At 36.1% G+C, this 22,970-nt stretch overlaps 3 protein-coding genes across 10 annotated transcripts in view; 2 read left to right on the forward strand and 1 right to left on the reverse strand.

Annotated features, from left to right (window-relative positions):
• The first annotated feature begins 1,646 nt into the window (after positions 1 to 1,646).
• LOC133837929 (phosphotriesterase-related protein) lies at positions 1,647 to 3,236 on the forward strand. The gene is made up of 5 exons (XM_062268844.1): positions 1,647 to 1,815; positions 1,979 to 2,491; positions 2,558 to 2,722; positions 2,784 to 3,001; positions 3,061 to 3,236. Exons 1-5 carry the CDS (start codon positions 1,797 to 1,799, stop codon positions 3,196 to 3,198), a joined length of 1,053 nt encoding a protein of 350 aa, XP_062124828.1. The 5' UTR covers positions 1,647 to 1,796; the 3' UTR covers positions 3,199 to 3,236.
• A 1,018-nt stretch (positions 3,237 to 4,254) lies between these two features.
• Positions 4,255 to 7,968, forward strand: LOC133836186 (L-threonine ammonia-lyase). Its single transcript, XM_062266526.1, has 5 exons — positions 4,255 to 4,639; positions 4,696 to 4,766; positions 6,366 to 6,816; positions 6,867 to 7,159; positions 7,231 to 7,968. The coding sequence occupies exons 1-5, from the start codon at positions 4,382 to 4,384 to the stop codon at positions 7,529 to 7,531; spliced, it is 1,374 nt and encodes a 457-aa protein (XP_062122510.1). The 5' UTR covers positions 4,255 to 4,381; the 3' UTR covers positions 7,532 to 7,968.
• LOC133836184 (tyrosine-protein kinase Fer) overlaps positions 7,645 to 22,970 on the reverse strand; it is a 29,321-nt gene continuing 13,995 nt past the window's right edge. For 4 of the 8 annotated variants that reach the window (XM_062266520.1, XM_062266521.1, XM_062266519.1 and 1 more), the window contains exons 4-14: positions 15,604 to 15,700; positions 15,213 to 15,549; positions 14,677 to 14,955; positions 14,438 to 14,615; positions 14,106 to 14,312; positions 10,850 to 11,224; positions 10,568 to 10,781; positions 9,268 to 9,354; positions 9,071 to 9,199; positions 8,820 to 9,002; positions 7,645 to 8,457 (exon numbers count right to left, since the gene is read on the reverse strand). In XM_062266520.1, coding sequence (XP_062122504.1) covers positions 8,306 to 8,457; positions 8,820 to 9,002; positions 9,071 to 9,199; positions 9,268 to 9,354; positions 10,568 to 10,781; positions 10,850 to 11,224; positions 14,106 to 14,312; positions 14,438 to 14,615; positions 14,677 to 14,955; positions 15,213 to 15,549; positions 15,604 to 15,700 — 2,238 coding nt within the window. In that variant the 3' untranslated portion in view covers positions 7,645 to 8,305. Of the gene's footprint in view, positions 8,458 to 8,819; positions 9,003 to 9,070; positions 9,200 to 9,267; positions 9,355 to 10,567; positions 10,782 to 10,849; positions 11,225 to 11,566; positions 11,784 to 12,692; positions 13,846 to 13,917; positions 14,313 to 14,437; positions 14,616 to 14,676; positions 14,956 to 15,212; positions 15,550 to 15,603; positions 15,701 to 22,970 lie in introns of those variants that run through there. The other 4 variants (XM_062266525.1, XM_062266522.1, XM_062266523.1 and 1 more) reach the window with 4 other exon arrangements.

The following is a 22,970-nucleotide window of genomic DNA, read 5'->3' on the forward strand; positions in this document are numbered from 1 at the left end:
CACCCATATATAATATATGAGTATATAATCGAAGATGATACATGAGAAACTGCTAAAACTGATAAAATTATATTTAAGTAATAAAAAAAACAAAAACAAACAGAAGGAAGTGGAAATAATAAAGAGAATTATTCTGAGAAATACATACATACAAAATTTGGACTTTTTACTGTAATAAATTAGTGTTAGTTTAGTCTTTCTTAATAATGACCGCTAATAGCGCAATATTTTGCTTTTATTCAAATGAGTATAGGGTATCTCACAGTCGAGTACACTCGACTGTAGCTTTCTTACTTGCTTAAACTGATTTTAACCAAATGTCAGGAATCATTAAAATTGTAATTAATATTTTGTGTAAAAAACCTTAAGTCTACATTATCTTTTGAATGAAGTAATAGTATTTTTGTATTTTTTTGGTATAATAATTTGCTATATTTTAATACCATACTGTTTATCTTTAATTGAAAATGGGTTGCGGGTATCTCACATCACACTTGACTGTAGGTGGAAGAGTCTCTATACACGAAATTGTGATAATCAAAGCTAACAGAATAAGTGAAGGGATAAATATTGAAGATCGAAAACTATATTCATTTTTTAAATATTTGCGAAAAAATGAAAATATTCCCGGTATAGAAACCACTAATTTAATGAAATAATTAACTGATGGAAAAAACCAAAAAACTCGTATGCAGAGGCTTTCTAACAAGTAAGAAAGCTACAATCGGCTGTACGGATTTGAATAAAAGCAAGACAGTGTATTATTATTTTTAAATATACCAAATATTATGCCACAAAAATACTAAAATCTAACGATTGTCAACCAAAGCTAAACAGCTAAGACCCCATTGCAGTAGCCGTAATATGCCATACAACGATTTTTCTTTAATACTTGTACAATTTTTATCCGATCACAACACAGAAATTATTAATACTATAGTTTTTATTGTCTGTACCAATATTCGCAAATCTAGCTTATTTAATTTTTATCTATTTGCGAAAATAGATAATAGAATGAAAAAAATTATATGTCTATCTCTTACAGTATCTGGGATCGAGGTGTTCATGCAGAGGGACGGACAAACAGTCAGACAAACAGTATCGTGTCGGTTGTTGACGCTGATCAAGTATATACATACATACTTTATGGGGTCGAAACTGCCTCTTCTGCCTGGGACATACTTTTCCTGCCGGCACAAAGTTATAATATCCTTCTAACCTATGGCTACCGAGTATGAAAACTAAAGATAAATCATAAGCTTGGAAATTTTTCGATCTTAAAAACTTCAACTTTAAATTTATTTTGGTTTAATTCACAATTATTTTCTTTATTATTATCATCGCTTGTAACTTTACTTTTAATATAAGCGTTTTTAACATAAGTGTACCATTTTAGAATAAAGTAGTCACTGTAATAAGCAATATGCCCTTTTTTGATACTAATGTACCAAGATTTATCTCGAGAAGTGCATCTAAGATTGGGGTAAGATTAGATTATTTTCAATTTGAGATGTGCTTTAGAATTATTATTGAGAGATTTTGCTCTGAGGAACTTACAGTTTACTTTGCTTGCGCAGTTGAGCATACTTTAGTACTCGAATTATTCCATGCGTGATGGTTACCCTATTGCAATCTTTAGAGAGACGTTCAGTTGATTTTCTACGCTTAAAGCGAATGCACGCGACCCGTAGTAGCAATATCGCAGCCTCCGCTTTAAACAAAACTAACTGGTTTTGAACGAAGCTAAACCAAAAAAAGAAAGCGAAATCCAAGTGACCCCAATTAATTTGAGAGAAATGTCAAGAATTCAAACTGGTGGGTGTCCGATTAAAAATTCAAACTGAGAGAGCAAAAGAGAAACACTGATAAGTTAAAAGCTTATCATGCTCTCATCTACATGTTATTTGTTTGTCTAAAAAGTACTTTATATACTTTATACCACGTTATTCACATGATCATTTGTCCTGATCTCGAACAGTACTCGGTAGTATCTCGCCTAATTTACTCGGCCGTACATTAACCCATGAGCATGTGGCCTTGGACTTTGAGCATTTTTATAAGGCGCCGCCATCAGATTTCGAGTGCGAATTACAGCAGAAGATCAGTATGGCCACTTTGGGCTATGTTCGTCTTTATCCATATTCGAGTAGAGAAAACATTCGTTTTTATGACGAAGATGCGATGGAGGCAGCCAGAAAGGATGTACTGCTTTATAAAAGGCACGGTGGTGGCGCCATTGTCGAGAACAGCAGCTATGGACTAAAACGAAACTTGGAGTTCATAGTTGATTTGGCGAAAACGACCGGTGTGCATTTTATTGCAGGTACGGGTCACTATATTCACGCAACTCAGGACGGCATGCATTCAAATCTCACCGTCGAACAGATGACTGACATGTATACAAAGGACATTCTCACTGGCATCGATGTGAATGGTCGCATGGTGAAATGTGGATTTATTGGCGAAGTGGCCAGCGTTTATCCTGTTAAAGGTGCGTCTTCGCCTTAAATTTCTAGTAATAATAGAGTTAATCTTGATTTCTGTTTCATCTGCTTAGAGTTCGAAAGACATGCCCTTCTTGCCGCTGGAGAAATTCAAGAGGTTCTCGGCTGCGGAGTTTCTCTGCATCCGCATCGCGTGTCGAAGGCGCCTTTTGAAATCATGCGTCTCTATCTAGAGGCGGGAGGGCGAGCCAATAAATGTGTTATGTCACATTTAGATCGTATGGAATCTATTGCTTCATATCACTTGTAAAATACTTGGAGTATTTCAATTCTTTCTAGGTACTATTTTCGATATAGATGAGTTGTTGGAGTTTGCCAAACTCGGGTGCTATTTGCAATATGATCTCTTTGGTACGGAATGCTCATACTATCAACTTAATTCCACCGTGGACATGATATCCGATGGTCAGCGCATCGAGAATATCATTAAACTGATTGATGAGGGACTCGTGGACAGGCTGCTCATGTCCCACGATATACACACCAAGCATCGTTTGGTAAACTATTTCATTGTTGCCATTTTCTCATGTTCCTCATGATTTCATTAAAATTGCAGACATCTTTCGGTGGTCATGGATACCATCACATTCACGTGAATATTCTGCCCCGAATGTTCCAGCGCGGCGTAACCCTGGAACAGGTTGAACAAATGACTGTCACCAATCCGGCGAACTGGCTGCTTTTCAATCCATAGGGGCGAGTCTAAGCATGAACTTCACGCTATGCTCACAAGTGTAGTACTCGTATCTTGATAATTATGATCATTTTGTTTACATCTTTGTTTATTACGTTGATATGCTCTTGTGGCGATTAGATTAGCAATCTCTTTTTTCACATTCCCATTCCCATTCTCCTTTTTCTTTGTTGCAATGAATAAAAACTTGCCAAAAATAAAATTAATAGGTGTGTATTATAATATGGTGGTTGTTGTTGTGATTGATATCGTAAGCTTGGATACTTCAGAAGTATTGTTACCATGCCGCAGTTTTAATGTTCGCGATTGCTTTACTATTCGATAACTGATACCAATTTTTAGAAACAAATATATTTAAACTCGTGCTATTGAGCTTATACATCTAAAACCAGATGTAACATAACATCGAGTGTTTAATAGAAGAGCTGTTCAAATTGGCATTTAGTACAAAACATTGGACCTTAAAGACTATGAAAAGGCATAGCAAACATTATTTTTGATAGAAAAAATCCAATAGCAAGCGTAATTTAAAAGCTCGAATCGTGATTTAAGAATGTTAATTTGTTAAATTGAGAATAATGCCACTCTGTTTCGCTTTTATTGAAAATGGGTAGCGGATATCTCAAGGACCAGCCCACTCGATTGCAGTTTCGGTAACACTTGGTAACACTTGTCATTGTAGCAGGCCGAAACATTTTTTGATATCTGCTACGTTCACTTGCTCTGAAGCAAATCGATATAATGAAATAACAATCGTAACTTCAAATGTATAATAATATTTATACTTTTGTTGTCATTTTTCTCCAAACAGAAAAGTAGTCGAACTTCTGTTTTCTGATATACTTTCTTCAACAATTATGTAATGATATGGTAAGTGTAAATATATAAATGTACTATATGGGCGTAGCAAATACCCACGAAATCCAAAACTGATCGGTAGGAGCGTTATGAAAATCAAAATCAAGTTTAATCGATGTTTTTTTTTTTATATTAATGAATGGTGCTAAAATGCTTCTTATCAACAGTCGGTCAGGCGGTATGTCATAAAGGCCCAGACTATCAACACAAAAGGTGCCGTTTTATGGTCATATTTTCTATTGATTCGCTTTATAAATGTTTTCAAATGAGAATATTGTGAGCAGTTATATACTGTCGCCCTTCCCAACAACTTACGCGTTCAAAGATGCCTCAACATTCAAAGGTGGAAACCCAGAATGGACAGAGAGTCTCCGACCCAGCTTCTGCCACAACAAATGTCGCTACATCAGATGGAAAGATGGATCAGCTTGTTGTGACACGAAAAGCACGACATATTTCGGGGGGTATAGAGGAGAAAGTAGATCCATTTTGTGATCCGAATAATCCGAAACGCATTTCTTTCCATGATGTCACATCGGCGGCCTTTCTTATAAAGGGGGGCGTGGAGCGCACGCCGTGTCCGGTAAGTCATAATAATAATGTGACCATAAGACCAATATAGTAATAAATTGTCTTTAGAGGTCGACATCATCGGAGTCTTACGGCATGGATTTATATTTAAAAAAAGATTTTCTACAATATACAGGCAGGTAAGTGAGAAATTGAGTTTGTAAGCTGTCTGAGTTTAACTGGCTGTGTGTGAGTGTGACTATTCCATTGTGAACTTTGTATTATTCAATATTGCATTTGAATTATTGAACAAAGTCGAATCGTTTCAATGCGGATTTTCGAGTTAGTCCAAAGTACTTGAATTGAATTTTGAAATGAGATTTTATGTCAATCGACAGGATGAGAATCGTTTTTAGTAAATTTACACTCATAAGATCAATAATAACAATAATAATAATTAATAATTAATTAAATAGCTCCTCACATATCTAATATTAAATTAGCAAGCCTAGCTAGAATTGTAGTACTAAGTACTACTATTGCTGCTGGATAGGGTATCTCACAGTTGAGAACATTTGAATGTAGCTTGCTTGCTAAATCGAAAAAATGTTGAAAGCATCCCAAAATGTGTCTGAAAGAATAATTTTGTATTCATATCAGTTTATATACCCGCTACCCATAGGGTAGAAGGGAATTCCAACTTTGTGCCGGCAGGAAATGTATGTAACAGGTAGAAGAAGGCATCTCCGACCCTATAAACTATATATATTCTTGATCAGCGTCAACAGCCTAGACAATCTAACCATGTCCGTCTGTCCGTATGAACACCTAGATCTCAGACACTATAAGAGATAGAGCTATAATTTTCGATAGCATTTGTTATGTTTGCACGCAGATCAAATTTGTTTCAAATTTTTGCCACGCACACTTCCGCCCCCGCAAATCAATAAAATCGAATAACAAGCGTTATTTTCAAGCTACAGCTGCGAGTTTTGGTGTATACAATAATAATATTTATGATTGAAAAATTGAAGATAAAAATTGTCGAAGTTATTAAAGAAATACTTTTGTATGGGCAAAAACGCCTTCTTACTTTGGCCGACAGTTTGATATATTGTGTCGTCTATGGTATATTTTGAATGTGGTACAATATCGATATATAGTATATTTGTATTTTGGTATATGTATTGAAAAAATACCACAATATTTTGCTTTTATTTAAAATGGGTAACGGATATCTCACAGTCGAGCACACACGACTGTAACTTTCTTACTTGTTTTAAGTAGAATATTTAAAAGGTTCGTATTTTCGGAAAAAAAACTACATAGGCATAAAGCTTTCCATTTGAAATCGGTAATAAACACATTTGGGAGATTATTACAGTCTGTGTAATGAAACCAACAAAGAAATTAAATTTTCGGCATAATAGCAATAAGTGGCGGTTTAATACTATATGATTGGTCTGATAAGATTATGATTACTCGATACGTATGTTATTAGTATTAATTTTAAAATTTGTCATGACATTGTGAATGCTTAACACGTTGTCTGGAGGAAATTTCTAAACAGGACTTTACAGCAATAAAGGGCCAACGTAAAGACATGACGATTCAATTCAAATTGCTGCCTTCTATCATAGGGTAGAAAACACTTCATAGAAAATACTTTTTTGGTATACTGACATTGAATGTACTATTCTTCAAGTAGTAGTGCACGAGTTTTTGCTGTGTAAATTTAGAACATAAGAAACCTAAGACCTCGTAGATTAGTGATCAGCGTCTTCAAATTTGTGTTTCAGTTTTAAGGAACGCGGAGCAAGATACGCACTTCTTAGCCTGACGGACGAGCAGAAACGGAAAGGAGTAATCAGTGCTTCCTTGGGAAATCACGCATTGGCATTGAGTTACCATGGCTGGAAATTGTCAATACCAGTCACTGTGGTTATGCCAACGGCGGCGCCCATTATGAAGATACAGAAGTGCCGGAACTATAAGGCGAGGGTTATAGTCGAGGGCCAGGATATGGGGGAGGCAAAATCTCTGGCAATGCGCATGTCTGAGGATGAGCAATTGTTGTACGTTAATGGGTATGATCATCCGCATATTATGGCAGGACAGGGTACCATTGGATTGGAAATACTTGAACAAGTTCCGGAACCAGATGCAGTTGTTGTGCCAGTCGGCGGAGGTGGACTAATAGCAGGCATAGCTACTGCAGTGAAGGCGCTCTCTCCAAAGACAAAGATAATTGTAAGTGTATGGTTCATCATGGGCACTGTTTATTCATTCCTTTATTGTAGGGTGTGGAATCGGAAAAATGTGCCAGCTTTTCAAAAGCCATCGAAAACAAGGGACCGATTACCACTCCCATCAAGAACACTTTAGCCGATGGTCTAGCAGTTCCCAAGGTGGGAGTTAATGCTTTTGTAACCGCACTGCCATTAATTGATCGAATGGTGATTGTTAAGGAGGAATGGATAGCTGTGGCCATTTTACGACTAGTGGAAGAGGAGAAATGCGTAGTTGAAGGCGCTGGCGGTGCAGGACTGGCTGCAATATTGGCTGGACATTTGGATGATCTTAAGGGCAAGAAGTATGTGAATCTTATTAGGGATACAAGCTTCTTTGCAAGATGTGAGCGGTCGCTTTCTTTTTCATTTTCAGGGTTGTTGTGCTGCTGTGTGGAGGCAACATAGACACTACTGTCTTTGGCCGATGCCTTGAACGTGGTCTGGCAGCTGAGGGTCGTTTGGTGAAGTTTAATGTGGAGGTCAGTGATCGTCCGGGTGGCATCAATGATCTATGCACGCTGTTGGTTCGCATTGGAGTCTCCATTAAGGATATCATGCATGAGCGAGCCTGGTTACGTGATATATACACAGTGGAGGTAAAAGTTGTCTGTGAGACCTTAGACTGGGCACACAGTTTGGCTCTGAAGAACGAACTCAAAAAAATTCTATTCTAAAGTACAGTTCTCTGATGTTCCATTAGCACTTAATTGATTGAAATTTACATTACAAAAACTCATTGTATAAAACGTTTTGGTTTACACATTTGTAGTAATTTTATTATCAATCATTTCGATTTTTTTTTTTTGTACAAAACTCGAAGGATTGCGAATTTTTGAGCATAAACTGAGTGTAATTTAACATTATTTGTAAATGTAAATGTAAAAATAAAATGTTGTATAAATGTAAATAGCGCTGAATAAATATACAATTCAATACGTATTAGTCGATAGTCTGAATAATATACAATTTTTGTTGATACTAAATATAACGAATTAACTTTATAAATATAAATTTATGAACTTAAGATAAATAGTTCATTACAAGCACACTATTAGTTTCGTCAAGTTTTCCGGACTTATTTTCCCTCATTTTTCGCACATTCGTCACAAGACACACACACACACAAATCGCACAAATACATTTAAACACACACATCACTAAACGACTATAAAATATATATTTCAATATTCATATAAATCTATATTTTTATATAAATATCATTCTACTTCTTTCACATTTTAAAAACATATGCGTAGTTGCGAAGTATGTTTATAGTATATTATAAATTATTGTATTTTATAAATACAGGCGTCTCGTTTTTAAATTCTAAATGGAGTGACATACTCGTACTTTATAAGCACTCTATAAAAACTGCATTGAGTATGTTTTAGAAAATATAGTAGATTTTTAAACACATTGCAATCTCCCTATTTATCTAATGTGCTTTCTTAATGACTGTTTTCCAAACGCAAGATCAGCGCATCAACAACATTGTAGATCTCGTCAAAATGGGGACGAGATTCAACATCAGCGGCCCAGCATTTAAGCATGAGCCGATACATCTCTGGTGGTGTATTTTCTGGTGTTGGCATACGATAACCTGAAAGTAATTTCATTTATTAAGTCAGACAATTTTAAATTTAGACACAAGTATTGACAAGAAGTTTAGTTTATAATCTTTGATATCAAGGTAGTAATACGGACAGATGGACAGATTTTGAGCAGCACTTGCTTTTTTTGCGCGCAGATCATCAAGTTTGTTTCAAAGTTTGCTCAAATCAGATATATTTTGCACTTAATAGTATATTTTTTGAATGTATTACTGTATACTATATAAAGGTATATTTTAGAATTAAGTATATATGTCGACATTTCGTATGTTGTATGTATATATCTTTGAGTCGGAAAAACTGGTTCTGTCAGATCCAAGTCGTTATCTCTTATTATTATTTAATACTCTACCTGTATCGATGCGTTCTCTGGCACGTGAATTGCTCATTCCTGAGTAGGGTGTATCGCCTTTAGAGAATATTTCCCACATCAGAATACCGTATGACCAGACATCACAAAGCGAAGTATATTTGCCAAAATTAAGAGCTTCGGGGGCAGTCCACTTAACAGGTATTTGTTTCATGCCATCGGAGACTATTTTGAGTAAAAATAATAATTAATAAATGCTTTCTTAAATTAATCTTGTTAACTCAGGTACTAACCAATGTATTCTTCCTCCTCGCGAGACATGCCGAAATCTGAAATTTTAACGGTATGCTCAAAATCAACAAGACAATTTCGAGCAGCCAGATCTCGATGTATACAGTTCTTTGACTCAAGATATCGCATGCCTATAAACAATTAGTTTTGACAACTTTGAATAAATATATCATGTCTTGTGGATGGCTAACAGTCTTACCTGCCGCAGCATCACGACACATGCCCATCTGTTGACGTGTGGAGAGTCCATTAGAGTTTTTGCGTAGATAATTAAGCAAGGATCCACCTGAAATTAATGTTTTTTTCGTTTAAGACTTTAAATCAATAATTTGTAAAGTAACTGAAAAAGGTTTTAAGTTTTAATATTGTATATAACATATGCTTTATAAAAAGCGCCGTCGCAGGTCACCCACTACCAGTAGAGTAGAAGGGTGTCATTCCTTTTTGCCGGCATGAAATATAGCCATGGCTTTCTGGGCGTACGCATGTCCGGTTAGCTAAAATAACAATAATTTTTTTTTTATGATACTTGTTATACCCGCTACCCATAGGGTAGAAGGGTATTATAACTTTGTGCCGGCAGGAAATGTATGTAACATGTAGAAGGAAGCATCTCCGACCCTATAATGTGTATATATATTCTTGATCAGCGTCAACAGTCGAGACGATTTAGCCATGTCCGTCTATAAGAGATAGAGCTATCATTTTTTTCGAAAGCATTTGTTATGTTTGCACGCAGATCAAGTTTGTTGCAAATTTTTGCCACGCCCACTTCCCCCCGCAAATCAAAAAAGTCGAATAACAACCGTAATTTTAAAGCTAGAGTTGGTATATATAATAATTACTATAGTAGTTATGATTCCTGAAAATTTGGTTGCGATCAGATAAGAATTGTCGACGTTATTAAAGAAATACTTTTGTATGGGCAAAAACGTCTACTTACTAGGGGTCTTAGTTGCTTTGGCTGATAATCTGGTATATTGTGCCGTCTATGGTATATTTTGAATGGTGAACTATATCGATATACCAAACATACCATTTGGTATAGTTTTAGTATTTTTGCAGTATATTCTGTATATTTTGAGAAAAATACCGCAAAATATATTTCTTTTATTCAAAATGGGTAGCGGGTATCTCACAGTCGAGTACACTCGACTGTAGCTTTCTTACTTGTTATTTTTCCACGGAGATCAAGTTTCTTTTAAATTTCTGCCACGACCCGCAAATTGAAAAAAATCGAATCGCAAGTGTAGTTTTGGATAACTACAGTATTTATTGCCATCAGGAGAAAATTGTAAGGCCTAAAACGGCTGCTTAAGTCAATCTGGTATATTTTGTACACTATTTGATATTTTGAAAGTAATAATATATCTACATATTATATATTGTCTTCGATATTTTTTAGAATGTATGTACATTTATTAGGAATATTTCAAGAAAATTTAAAATGGGTACCGAACATCTCACTGTTTCTTACTTGAATAATATTATCGACTTACCCGGCACTAATTCCATGACAATCATAATCGGTTGCTTTTGGACGCAAATTCCAATAAGCTTGACAATGTTTGGGTGATCATACTGTTTTAGGATGCGACCCTCTTGTAAGAATTTTCGCTTCTGTTCATCTGGTAATGTCATTCGGCAGGTTTTTACAGCGACATCCTGTTTTGTAGACTTTAGCTTGGCTTTGTATACGTCGCCGAAGTTACCCTTTAAGAATCACAGATTGTAAATATTTATTGATAGCGGGTGGTTATCACTAATTTTGGTCAAATTACCCTGCCGATCTTTTCAAGAAGTGCCACATCGTCGTTGCTAAGCTCCCAGCACTCGCGACAAACTGGACGGCGGAGAATAGCACCGGATTTGACTGTGACTGGCAGCTCGGAGTGAAACTGATGCATGATCAGTTCCTGTATGCTGGGAAAGGGTGGCCCTTCAAAGCGAAAGTGTCCATCGCCCGTGGTCTGCACTATGAAATGCTTGTGACCATTCCAGCAAACACTCAAAACAATTTGGCTCTCCTCGTTTCGTATAGTCTCACGTACTAGAAAATCACCGTCGATATTTAGGAGACGTACCACTTCCTCGCGCGGCAGGACGCCGTGAAACCATTCCTCTTCGTAAAGCGGACGATTTGTAGAAAGTGAAATCTGCAAGTATCACGTGTGTAAAAATTAATAATTGATCATATTTGGTACCAGATTTTATACAGCAGATTAATACAAAACATGCACACAACAAATCAAATGCTTAGCTTGTTCTATCTATTTATCTTTTCTCTTTCTTTTTACATTCGAATATGTGGACGGAAATCTTGTTTGGCGAACGTGCAGGTTAATATACTATATTCAATAAGCGTTCTCCAAAAAACATAAGAATACAGAAATAAAACTCAAATACAAAGTGCATAAAATTAAAATTAAAATATATTACTACATTAATATTGAAACTACATATATGATATATATTCAAGGTCCCTGCGAGTGACTCACAAATAATTTCGATTTTGGACGCTTTCTTCGGGCTGGCGGTATGGGGTGACCGGAAAAGAATATGCCGTCAAAGATGCCACAATCGGCTGAGCAATTGCCATAGCCACTGCTACTGCAACAATTGCTGCTCTGCCCGGAAGTACTCGTACTCTGACTACTCATCGGGAGAACTAAATGTGGTACTCAACAAATTACGGAATTCTCGAGGCAATGGAAAAATTGCGTACTATTTATATTAGACATCAATTATGATCCACTTTTCACTGGCCAAAAAGTCACAGAATATTAACAAAAAAGTGTGTGCCTTTTATCATCTTGGTCTGGCAAGCATTCTCAGAGAACTGAATGAAATACCTTGCACATTGGGAAATAACTTAGCCTCCTCTCTTTCTGTGTGTTAATCTTAAAATTCTCTCTCGTAACACATTGAATGCATATATGTATGTGTTGATAAATTTAGCAATGGGTAGTTTAAGAAATAGTACATTTTGAACAAATAAACAAAAGTACATAATAATAAAAAGATTATTTTTTAATTTCCCAATAAACCAAAATTTTAATTATTGAAAGCTTATCACTGAAATTATTGCATTCATAAATTGATAGCGCTCAACACAGCTCTATTGCAGCATTGATTCCAGAAGAAACTCGAATTCGCTACAGCTTTGAAATTTACCTCTAAATTATTAGAGGTGTGCATGACAAGTTTTCCAATTATTCATGTATTTATCCTATCCCTGTAACATATGTTTATATCTAAAAACAAATTTTGGGATAACAGTTTTCAGTTAAGGCTTCTAGTTAAGGGTAACTCAAACTGTTAAATTATGAAACTATATGATCACATCTCGCTGAATTTCACATGTTACTGCTAGCGCCCTGAGTTTTATTTCTGAATTTTGAAGAGTTTTTTTATGCGTTTAATATTGAATGTGGAAGCTAGACAGAAATTGAGCAAATATGAACATGCAAAGCACAGCAGTAAGCAGCATGCAGAGTGTGGAGCTATGCAAACGATAGGCGCTGTTGTGATGTGATAGCGCCATATGTGTGCTCATGTTTTCGTTTTTAAATACTTTACTGAAGAGATTTCCGTTGACGGAAAAGAATCGAGTACATTACTCACACTTGCTGCCAAACTGGGCACGCAATAACAATGGTCTTTAATGCTGAGCATATCATCGCTGCTGCTACCGTCGTTGTCCTCGTCATTATCATTTAGATTCTCAGAGCTGTGCAACGCAAATGGCTCAATGTTCTGGCCCAAAATTCCCATTGCACCCGCTTTTGCCGACGGTGGCGGACAGCTACAAAATTGGTCTTGATCGCTCTGTGCCGTAGGATCTGCTTCAAATTGCTTAGAGAAGTCAAATACACTCTTGCTGGGATGAATGCGACGTCGCTTCGTGCACTGTTTACAGGGCTTGGAACGTTTCAGCTGAAAGCTGAGTAACTTGCTACGAAATGTATTCCGAATGGCTTTCGATTGCTTTTGTATTTTTGGCACTTTAAATTTCAGACTTGATATTTCCTTGGACGGTATCTTACTGGATGTTGTTGTTGATGTTGTTATGGCTGTCGCGATGGTGCTGGTGATGATTGTCGACTGACAGGGATTGGGAATGATATTAATATTATTATTGTTGTGAGCAGTGTGTTGAGTTGGACTCTCGATACTGCTCGCAAACTGCGAATTGGCTGCCTTATCAGGATGTATCTTTGGCACATTTGGTTCCTCACTAAGAATCGGATTCTTAGTCATGCGCGTCAGTGGACTTTTGGAAAATTCCTTTATGTTACTTAGTATGTTATTGATTGATTTTTGAGTAAAAGATAATGAGCGTTTTTTGGTCTGCTCGCTTTCCTTAGGGCTAAGATGCAAAGGCCATTCCGAGCTAGAGCTGAAGCTGCGTTTAGCTTGGCAATCAGCAACGTCGTGTGTCGAGCGAGTTGGTAATTGAGTATCATCGGCACTTTCTATGTTATTCACATCGTTGTGAGATAGCGGGTGTATATTGCGTTTGTAGCGATCATCCAGCACCCTATTCAGCTCATCAATCTTGTCCAGATGTGCGTCAATGGAACTTTGAGGCACTGAACTGTCGTCAATAGCATTCAAGTTATTGATTTCGATTTTTACTTGCACACTTTTATTTTCTAACTCTTCTGCGCTTATAATGCTGTCCGAATCGCCATTGCTGGGTTTTCTAGTCTCCAATTCCGAATAAAAGTGATCATTGTTAGTATTAGTAATGACAGAAACTGAAGCGCTGAGCGGGCTTAAAGCTATGATATTGGAAGCACATGTGGAATAAATGGAGACGGAGGCGGGAGCAATATCGGGTGAGAACGCTGGCAACGATTCCGGAAGCTTTTTGTCCTCCCCCAAACACAACATAGAACATTGCGTGCGACGTAACGGAGGTAACGGCATCGAGCTAAACACAATCTCCTCGCCGAGATAATGTACGCTGGCAGCCAAACGCAGGGGGTTAGTAATGGTTTCGTAACGTGCAGGACTTCGCACATCCTTAATTACCGAAAGTGATCCTAGGCTTTGTGATCGGGGTTGCAGTTTTGAATATCTGCCATGTCTTGATCTTGACATAGGTGTCGTTGGCTGAGGTGTCGACTTACGCTTGAAGTGACGACCACGTCCTCGCAGCAGAGTGAGAACTCCACCTCTACGCATCAGTTCATTCATAATTCCCATGCCTGGGGAGCTAGTGGAATTGGAGCGCTGTTGCTGCATTCCAATTCAGATATAATTGTGAGATTATGTATTTGTGTGCATGGGGTGATAGTTGACCCAAAACCGATGCGTTTTAACGCTAACCAGATCCCAAGATAAGTACGAGATACAACACCTACCTGCTGTTCGTTATTGAAGCCATGATCGATAAAGTTGTGTTCCAACGAAAGGTGATCATCGCAACCAGACGGTAGCTCCTCACAGCCGACTTCGTTCAATGAAAACTTTATCATGTCCACTAGTTTTTGTTTCTGCTTTTCCTGACAACGCAGTGCATTGAGGTCTTTTGATTGTCGACTGCAAGGATGAATGATATTTTATAATGACCAATTTTATTTATCATTTTGGTTGTATATACTTCTGACTATCCTTGTTGGACTGAATGCCATTAGATGCTATGCTACCATTGGAAATGATGCTTCCATTGGCCACCGGGGAGCCACCATTCACATGCTCAATCACCTTCAATTGCCGCTCCTGGCATTCCTTCACCGCCATTTCCAGTTCCGTTAGTCGTGTTCGCAGCCAATCAACTGTCAGATTGTCAACTGTAAGTGTGCTAGCGGTCAGTTTGCCAGGTATATCTTCGATCAATGACTCGTCGAATTGAAATTGCAACGGCGTTGTTGGTGGTGTTCTAGACAAAATATTGAAGGAATTTGACTTATAGTTGATATGAGTTGAAATACACAGTATTCTATAAATCAATGACTGAAATGATGCAGTCACTAATGAATCAAGATCTAAATTCTATACAAACAAATGGAATATACTAAAACAAATTTTACACCCGCTATCCGTAGGACAGATATCCAGATGTGCGCAATGTATTGCTTTTATTGAAGATGGATAGTGGTTTCTTACTTTTTTGAATTTTAGAACTGTTTAACTAACTTGTGTTTTTCAGTGAACTCTGCATACTCCTCGGTCGGATTGATACCGCCTATCACGGTGTCAATCCGTTTCTGGATCTCTTTATATTTATCAGCAGTCAGATCGCCATGCTGTGCCGCTTCCAATAATATATTTCTCCACAGGAGTATGAAGCTTTCCTGGACAGATTGTTGATGCTCAAGTAGGCCTGGTAGCAGCACAGTGCGGAAATCTTTCTCGACTTCAATGGCCTCCGTAATGGAAAGCACATACTCATTGTGTGTCAGATGCAATTTACGGCAGGCCTTTTGGTACTTATCCCGCACATCGTCCAGCTTGCGACCACTTCGACCAGGTGCTGTAATGAAAGTGAAATGATTCAAATGCCAAGACAATAAATGAGCTCACATACCTTTTATGTAGTGTTCCTCGAAACGTGTGCGCAACGTCTTATAACCTTCCAGATGCTTTTGGTATTCTGACTTTTTTCGCACTACTTCGTCCGTCAGCTGGAATGAGTCAATCATTTAAAAAATATATAATTTATTTCTTTATTTTTAACTCTTTTCTCTATAACTCTATAATCTGACTAGAAATAAATCGAAGTAAAAAAGGAAAATTATGAGTAAAACTAGTATTAATTCTTTGTTTTATTTGTCAAATAACATTAAATGGTTTTTTAAATGGCATTCCTTAAAATTACATATCCTTATTCATATAAGAGATTTAATAAAAAACAAATAACATTTGAGTCTGCTTGACTGTTAGATACCCGCAACCCATTTTTAATTAAACCATATTCTATAAATATACCAAATTATAGCCAAAGCAATTAAGTCCTTGCAGTAGTGCAGTTTTTCACTATACAAAAATATTTCTTAAATAACCTACAATTTTTATCTGTTCGCAACTAAATTTTTGGAATCATAAAGAACGTAGTTATATACCAAAAATCGTGACTCTAGATTAAAAATGTCGCTTACTACATATATTTGATTTTAATTTGCGAAGCGGAAAGTTGCTTCATTTTAATTTCTTGCGAATATAAATACTACATATGAGGGTAGATGTAGATGCAGTTGTGTCTTGCCATTTATAGTGTTTAAATTGTAAATCTTATAACGAATATTCACCATTTGTATTTCTTGTGTTATTGTTGAAATAACAAAGGCTAAGCAAACCTGCGAGAGTAGAGTTCACAAAGAGTTCTTGCCAAAAGTAGCTGGCAAGTGGTTAGTCAACTTTCAATGAATGTTGTCGATAAGTTTGGCTGCTGTTGCCCGCTAATGTGCCTGAAAAGTTGCTGTTGCTGCTGCTTTAGCTGTGGCATTGTTGCTTAAATAGAGACTTAGGCGTGTTGTTGCCCCTCGAATGTGGGTCACGCCTCGGGTATTTCTTCTTTCTGTATATTTTACCATGCTGCGAAGTCAATAGTCATACATTCCGCTTTCCTGCCGCACCCTGCCATGATTCGCTTCACCATTTTCGCGTTGCTTATATCAAAATTATGGCAAGGAAAGTTTCCTCTGCTATGCATCCACCTGCAAAACTTTCGTTGTATGCTGATGAAGTTAATTGGCTACCAGTGACAGCTTCCGACGCACATTTCTAAGATCTCATGACGAGGTTTAAGGTCCGATTTCATCTTTTAGGGGATGTGAAGCAATGTTTTGACGCATGGTATAAAAATATCGAATTGGCGAGCATAAGCAAATTCAGCGATGATCTAATGGAAACTGTGACAAGTTCTGCCAACTGCTATGTTTTGTATTAAACAGCTAAATTTGTTTGCCATTGTTGTTGTCGTTTTCTTTTGAATGAAAACAAAAAAGAGTAATATTTACACAGGCTGTACATTTTTGATGTTTATTGTAAATGCAATAACAACATGAAGAAACTCGCGTCACAAATCAGATGCTATGTAACCAACTCAAAGAATGCTGTTTATCGAGTGTGATCGACTATAAGATAATTTTCAATAAACCCATATTATACAAATATACCAAAGATATTAAAATATACCGAGGGCCAACTTTGGTATATAGATATAGTTCTATATCTTAAATTTACCATGAAGTATTAAATATATCTAGCTAAAGAAACAAACCCCGGTTTATGACATACAAAAGTATTTCCTAAATGAGTTCTACAATTATTATCTGATTGCAGCCACATTTTCAGAAATCAAAAATACTGTAGTTATTGTTGTATGTACAGAAAATCTAGCTTCAAAACTACGCTTGTTATTCGAATTGCGGTGGTGGAAGTGGACGTGGAAAAAAATTGAAACAAACTTGATCTGCGTGCAAAAATAGCAAGTGATGTTGAGAATTATATATATGTATCTCTAGGTCTCTGAAATCGTCTTCATACGGATAGACAAACAGACGGATAGAAGGACATGGCTATATCTTGTCTGTTCATCCTGATCAAAAATATATATATACTTTATAGGGTCGGCGATACCTCTCTCTGCCTGTTACATTCATTTTCCAGAATCACAACACTTTCTACTGTATGGATAGAGGGTATACAAATGATAAGCCCATATGGAGGCTAAGATAGATACACTGCAGTGGTCAATTGTGGTCATTAGTGACTTCCGCAATTTTCGAACCACTTCACAATATACCATAATAACAGAATACATATAAATATAATTTATTCGGGCATTACAATATACCATTTAGTACAAAGTAAACGGATTTCTATTTTTATACCCGCTACCCATAGGGTAGAAGGGTATTATAACTTTGTGCCGGCAGGAAATGTATGTAACATGTAGAAGGAGGCATCTCCGACCCTATAAAGTATATATATTCTTGATCAGTGTCAACAGCCGAGACGATATAGCCATGTCCGTCTGTCCGTCTGTGTGTCTGTCCGTATGAAACAGTGGATCTCAGAGACTATGTGAGATAGAGCTATATTTTTTCGACGGCATTTGTTATGTTTGCACGCAGATCAAGTTTGTTTCAAATTTTTGCCATGCTCACTTCCGCCCCCAAATCAAAAAAATCGAATAACAAGCGTAATTTTAAAGCTAGAGTTGCGAATTTTGGTATAGATAATAATTACTATAGTGGTTATGATTCCTGATTGGTTGCGATCAGAGAAAAATTGTGGAAGTTATTAAATGAATACCTTTGTATGGGCAAACGCGCCTACTTACTAGGGGACTTAGTTGCTTTGGATGACAATCTGGTATATTGTGCCGTCTATGGTATATTTTGATATCGATATACAAAATATACCATTTGGTATATTTTTAGTATTTTTGCAATATATTCGGCATAATTTGAGAAAAATACCGCAAAATATATTTCTTTTATTCAAAATGGGTAGCGGGTATCTCACAGTCGAGTAAACTCGACTTGCTTATTTTTTTTTTTATTATTTTAAATCCAGTCAGTGCAATAAAAACTATTGGAATCTTTTATCGCGACGCATAGTAGCCTTCATATAACAAACGTGATATAAAATTCTCCAACAACTGAATATCTTTTTCCCAAATTGCAGTGCAAAATTACTTAAAAGTTATTTTTTAATGGATTAATAACTGTTTATCTATGTATATTATAAACCATAAATTTGAAATATTAAAAACAGAACAAAATTATTTAGTAAGTATAAAAAGGGTAAAATAAATAATAAAATTAGATGACCTTATTTGGTTCTCCACTTATAATTTTTACAACGAATAAACTCACTCGGTGCTACTGTTTGACAATAGTATATTTTACTGTTTGTGTTTGTATTTTCATTTCTTTTGAGTTTCTTTTATAACCACGACAGTGTACGCGGTACACAATTTAAATATGAAAAAATAAGCAATCAGTCATATTTGCACAATTGCTGTAAAATAATCAAAGCGCAACAGTATAGGGTAGCTTTTCAAAAGACATATAGGGTATTGACAAAAGCAGGTTGACATATTGGCATGTCTACATGATGTCTGATACTTAAATCCATTTCTTAATTTGTTTTGAATCCCCTGCGACAGAAAAAAATTAAGTTGCAGTCCTTGCTCTTTCTTCGGCAGTTGTGGCAGAACCTGAATCCTCATACTAAGCGGCAGGTACACGGTGCCAATGCATTGGCGAATTAAATCCATAGCCTAACTCATAAAACATTTTAGGCTACGCAAGCGCAGCCAGTTAACGAGACAACCCAAGGCAATCTTAAGGCTGTCTTGGTTAAAGTCGATTGCCAGATCTAAAAATGATTGCCAATTGTCCATTGCTGTGGGCATTTGACTGGCCCCCGTATAGTTTTTTATTGCGTTCAGTGAACGCTATCCTTCTATACCTATCTTCCTCTGGAATATGTTTTCTTTCTTTCCACTGTTGAGAGCAATGGTTTATGTATGTGTGTGCATGTTGCCGACTTGTTTCATAACTGGTTCATGATTCTCGGAATTGGAAGAACAAAGACCGGGCCAGATTTTGATTTTGACCGACAAATGTTGCATGTCTACCTGCGGTTTCAGTTGTTGCTGCTGTTTTTCATTGTCGTTGACTCTACTCTTGTTGTATTTATGGCTAATGCTCCTCTGATCTGGAATCATTTTTAGCAATAGTTTTCGGTTTTCCATCAATAACAACCAGCGACAACCGTGGCACAAACGAAAATGTCAAATTGTTCTTAAAATTGACTGTAAAGTTTTTCCGCATATACATATATAAAAAGAAGTGATCAAAGCGGTCGAGACACCAACTTACATTTTCTCTTACACTCAATTTATCGAACTATGTATTTCAAATAAAATAGACTAACCAATCGCAAAATATTAACCTTCAGTTGTGAACCCTAAATTCACTTTAATACGAAACAACACACATTTTTCTCTTGTATTTATCATTTAATAATATTTATTACAATTGATAAATTAAGAATTTAAAGTTATTTCAACATTTATGAAATGTTCTATAGAGCTCAACTATTCAAAAATGAAATGCAGAGAGAAACCGTTGCCATAATCGTGCCCGATTAACGATTTATGGGAATGTGTGTACCAAAACAAGGGAAATAAGGAAGAAAGCTTCAGTCGAGTGTGCTCAACTGTGAGTTACCCGCTACCATTTTCATTAAAAGCATAACGGTGAGATATTATTTTTAAAATATATCAAATTTATAAACCGAAAATCGGTATTCTATTACATTTCAAATGTATTCTTCAAATTCTACTACATTTAAAATGTTGAGTAAAAATATACCAATATGCAATAAACTAAAATAAATTTAACCACTACTCTAGCTTAAAAACAAGTAAGAAAGTTACAGTCGAGTGTGCTCAACTGTGAGATACCCGATACCCATTTTTAATAAAGGCAAAATATTGCGGTATAATTTTCAAAATATACCGAAAATACTTAAAAATACTAAAAATATACCAAATAGTATGTTTGGTATATCGATATTGTACACCATTCAAAATATACCATAGACGGCACAATGAACCAGATTGTTGGCCAAAGCAACTCAAACCCCTAGTAAGTAGGCGTTTTTGCCCATACAAAAGTATTTCTTTAATATCTTCCACAATTTTCCACAATTATCTGATCGCAACCAAATTTTCAGGAATCATAAATACTACAGCAATTATTGTATATACTAAAATTCGCAACTCTAGCTTTTAAATTAGGCTTGTTGTTCGATTTATTTGATTTGCGGGGGCGGAAGTGGGCGTGGCAAAACATAACAAATGCTGTCGAAAAAAAATTATAGCTCTATCTCTTATAGTCTCTGAGATCCAGTGTTTCATACGGACGGACGGACAGATGGAAATGGCTATATCGTCTCGGCTGTTGACGCTAATCAAGAATATATATACTTTATAGGGTATAAAAATCGACGTTTCCGAACGAGTTCACATACCCCAGTAGGCACTTTGCAAACGGATGCCAAAGAAAAAAATAATTTTTTTATACGCGATACTCATAGGGTTGAAGTGTATTATAACTTTGTGCCGGCAGGAAATGTATGTAACAGGCAGGAGGGATCTCCGACCTTATAAACTATGTTTATGTATATATTCATAGTCAGCGTTAACAGCCGAGACGAACACCTAGATCACAAAGAATATAAGAGATAGAGATAAAATTGTTTGCGACAGCACTCGCTATTTTTGCACACAGATGAAGTTTATCTTAAATTTTTGCCACGCCCAATTCGGCCCATTTAATTTGAAAAAAACGAATAGCATGTGATATTTTAAAGTTAGAGCTTTGATTTTTGGTTCATACGCTTATACCGACATTATTTTTGCGAGCAGATAAAAATTGTAGAAGATATTTAACAATTTATTGATTCATTGCAAGGGATATTACTAAATTATCTTAAGTAATATAAAAGTAATGATTATTTTAACGGGTGTTGAGGATTCGTGCTACTGTGCCGTATAAGTCAGTAGATGATCAACAAATTTTACGTATTTTACGTGTGATTTGCAGAGAAAACAATTCGTACTTTTTGTTAAGTACTGCTACTTCTGGTATTTATTGTTATACTCATGTACATACATATATTCGTGCATACGAGTACAAGTACTACATGTCGGGCACTTATTTTAATTGCTTATGACCGTTCTGATGTTTTTGTAACTCTTGTTGTCTTTGTCTCAACTTTTAAGATTGTGATTATCTTTGCGACAATTGAATTGAGTATTTTGTGCGATTAACAAAAAAGTAATACAAGCAGCTAACCGGTTTTATTAGGTTCATTGGGGCAATCGATATTGTTGCAAGAATGCTCTCGACCGAAAATAATCTAATACTTTTATAAATTAAAGTACTTAAATTTCTAGTAATTTTGGTTATTTGTATTTTGTTTTACAAATCAACATTGCTGATATAAGAACAAGTAAGAAAGCTACAGTCGAGTGTGCTCGACTTTGAGATACCCTCACAAAGACTATAGTTATTATTGTAAATTCAAAAATTCGCGACTCCAGCTTTTAAATTACGCTTGCTGTTCGAGTTTTGTCGATTTATGAGGACGAAAATGGGTGTGACAAAAATTTTAAACAAACTTGATCTGCCTGCAAACATAACAAATGATGTCATAATAAATGTAAAGTTCTATCTCTTACAGTCTCACTACAATTTTCGACCGCACGATCGTTTGTTTAGATTTCTGTGACCACTTCCACTTTCTGCAACTTAAAAAAAACAAGTAAGAAAGCTACAGTCGAGTGTGCTCGACTGTGAGATACCCGCTACCCATTTTGAATAAAAGCAATATATTTTGCTGTATTATTCTCAAAACATACCAATTATACTACAAAAATACTAAAAATATATTTTGGGGTATTATTATAAAAAATATACCAAATATACTAAAAATACTAAAAAATATACCAAATGGTATATTTGGTATATTGATATAGTACGGTATTCAAAATATATCATAGACGGCACAATATACCAGATTGTCGGCTAAAGCAAATTAGACCCCTAGTAAGCAGGCGTTTTTGTCCATACAAAAGTATTTCTATAATAACTTCGACAATTTTTATCTGATCGCAACCAAATTTTCAGGAATCATAACTACTATAGTTATTACTGTATATACCAAAATTCGTAACTCTAGCTTTAAACTTACGCTTGTTATTCGATTTTTTTGATTTGCAGGGGTGGAAGTGGGCGTGGCAAAAATTTGAAACAAACTTGATCTGCGTGCAAACATAACAAATGCTGTCGAAAAAAAATTATAGCTCTATCTCTTATAGTCTCTGAGATCTAGGTGTTCATACGGACGGACGGACAGACGGACAGACAC

Source organism: Drosophila sulfurigaster, chromosome 2R (assembly GCF_023558435.1).
Source record: "Drosophila sulfurigaster albostrigata strain 15112-1811.04 chromosome 2R, ASM2355843v2, whole genome shotgun sequence".
In the NCBI taxonomy this organism is placed as follows: Eukaryota; Metazoa; Arthropoda; class Insecta; order Diptera; family Drosophilidae; genus Drosophila; species Drosophila sulfurigaster.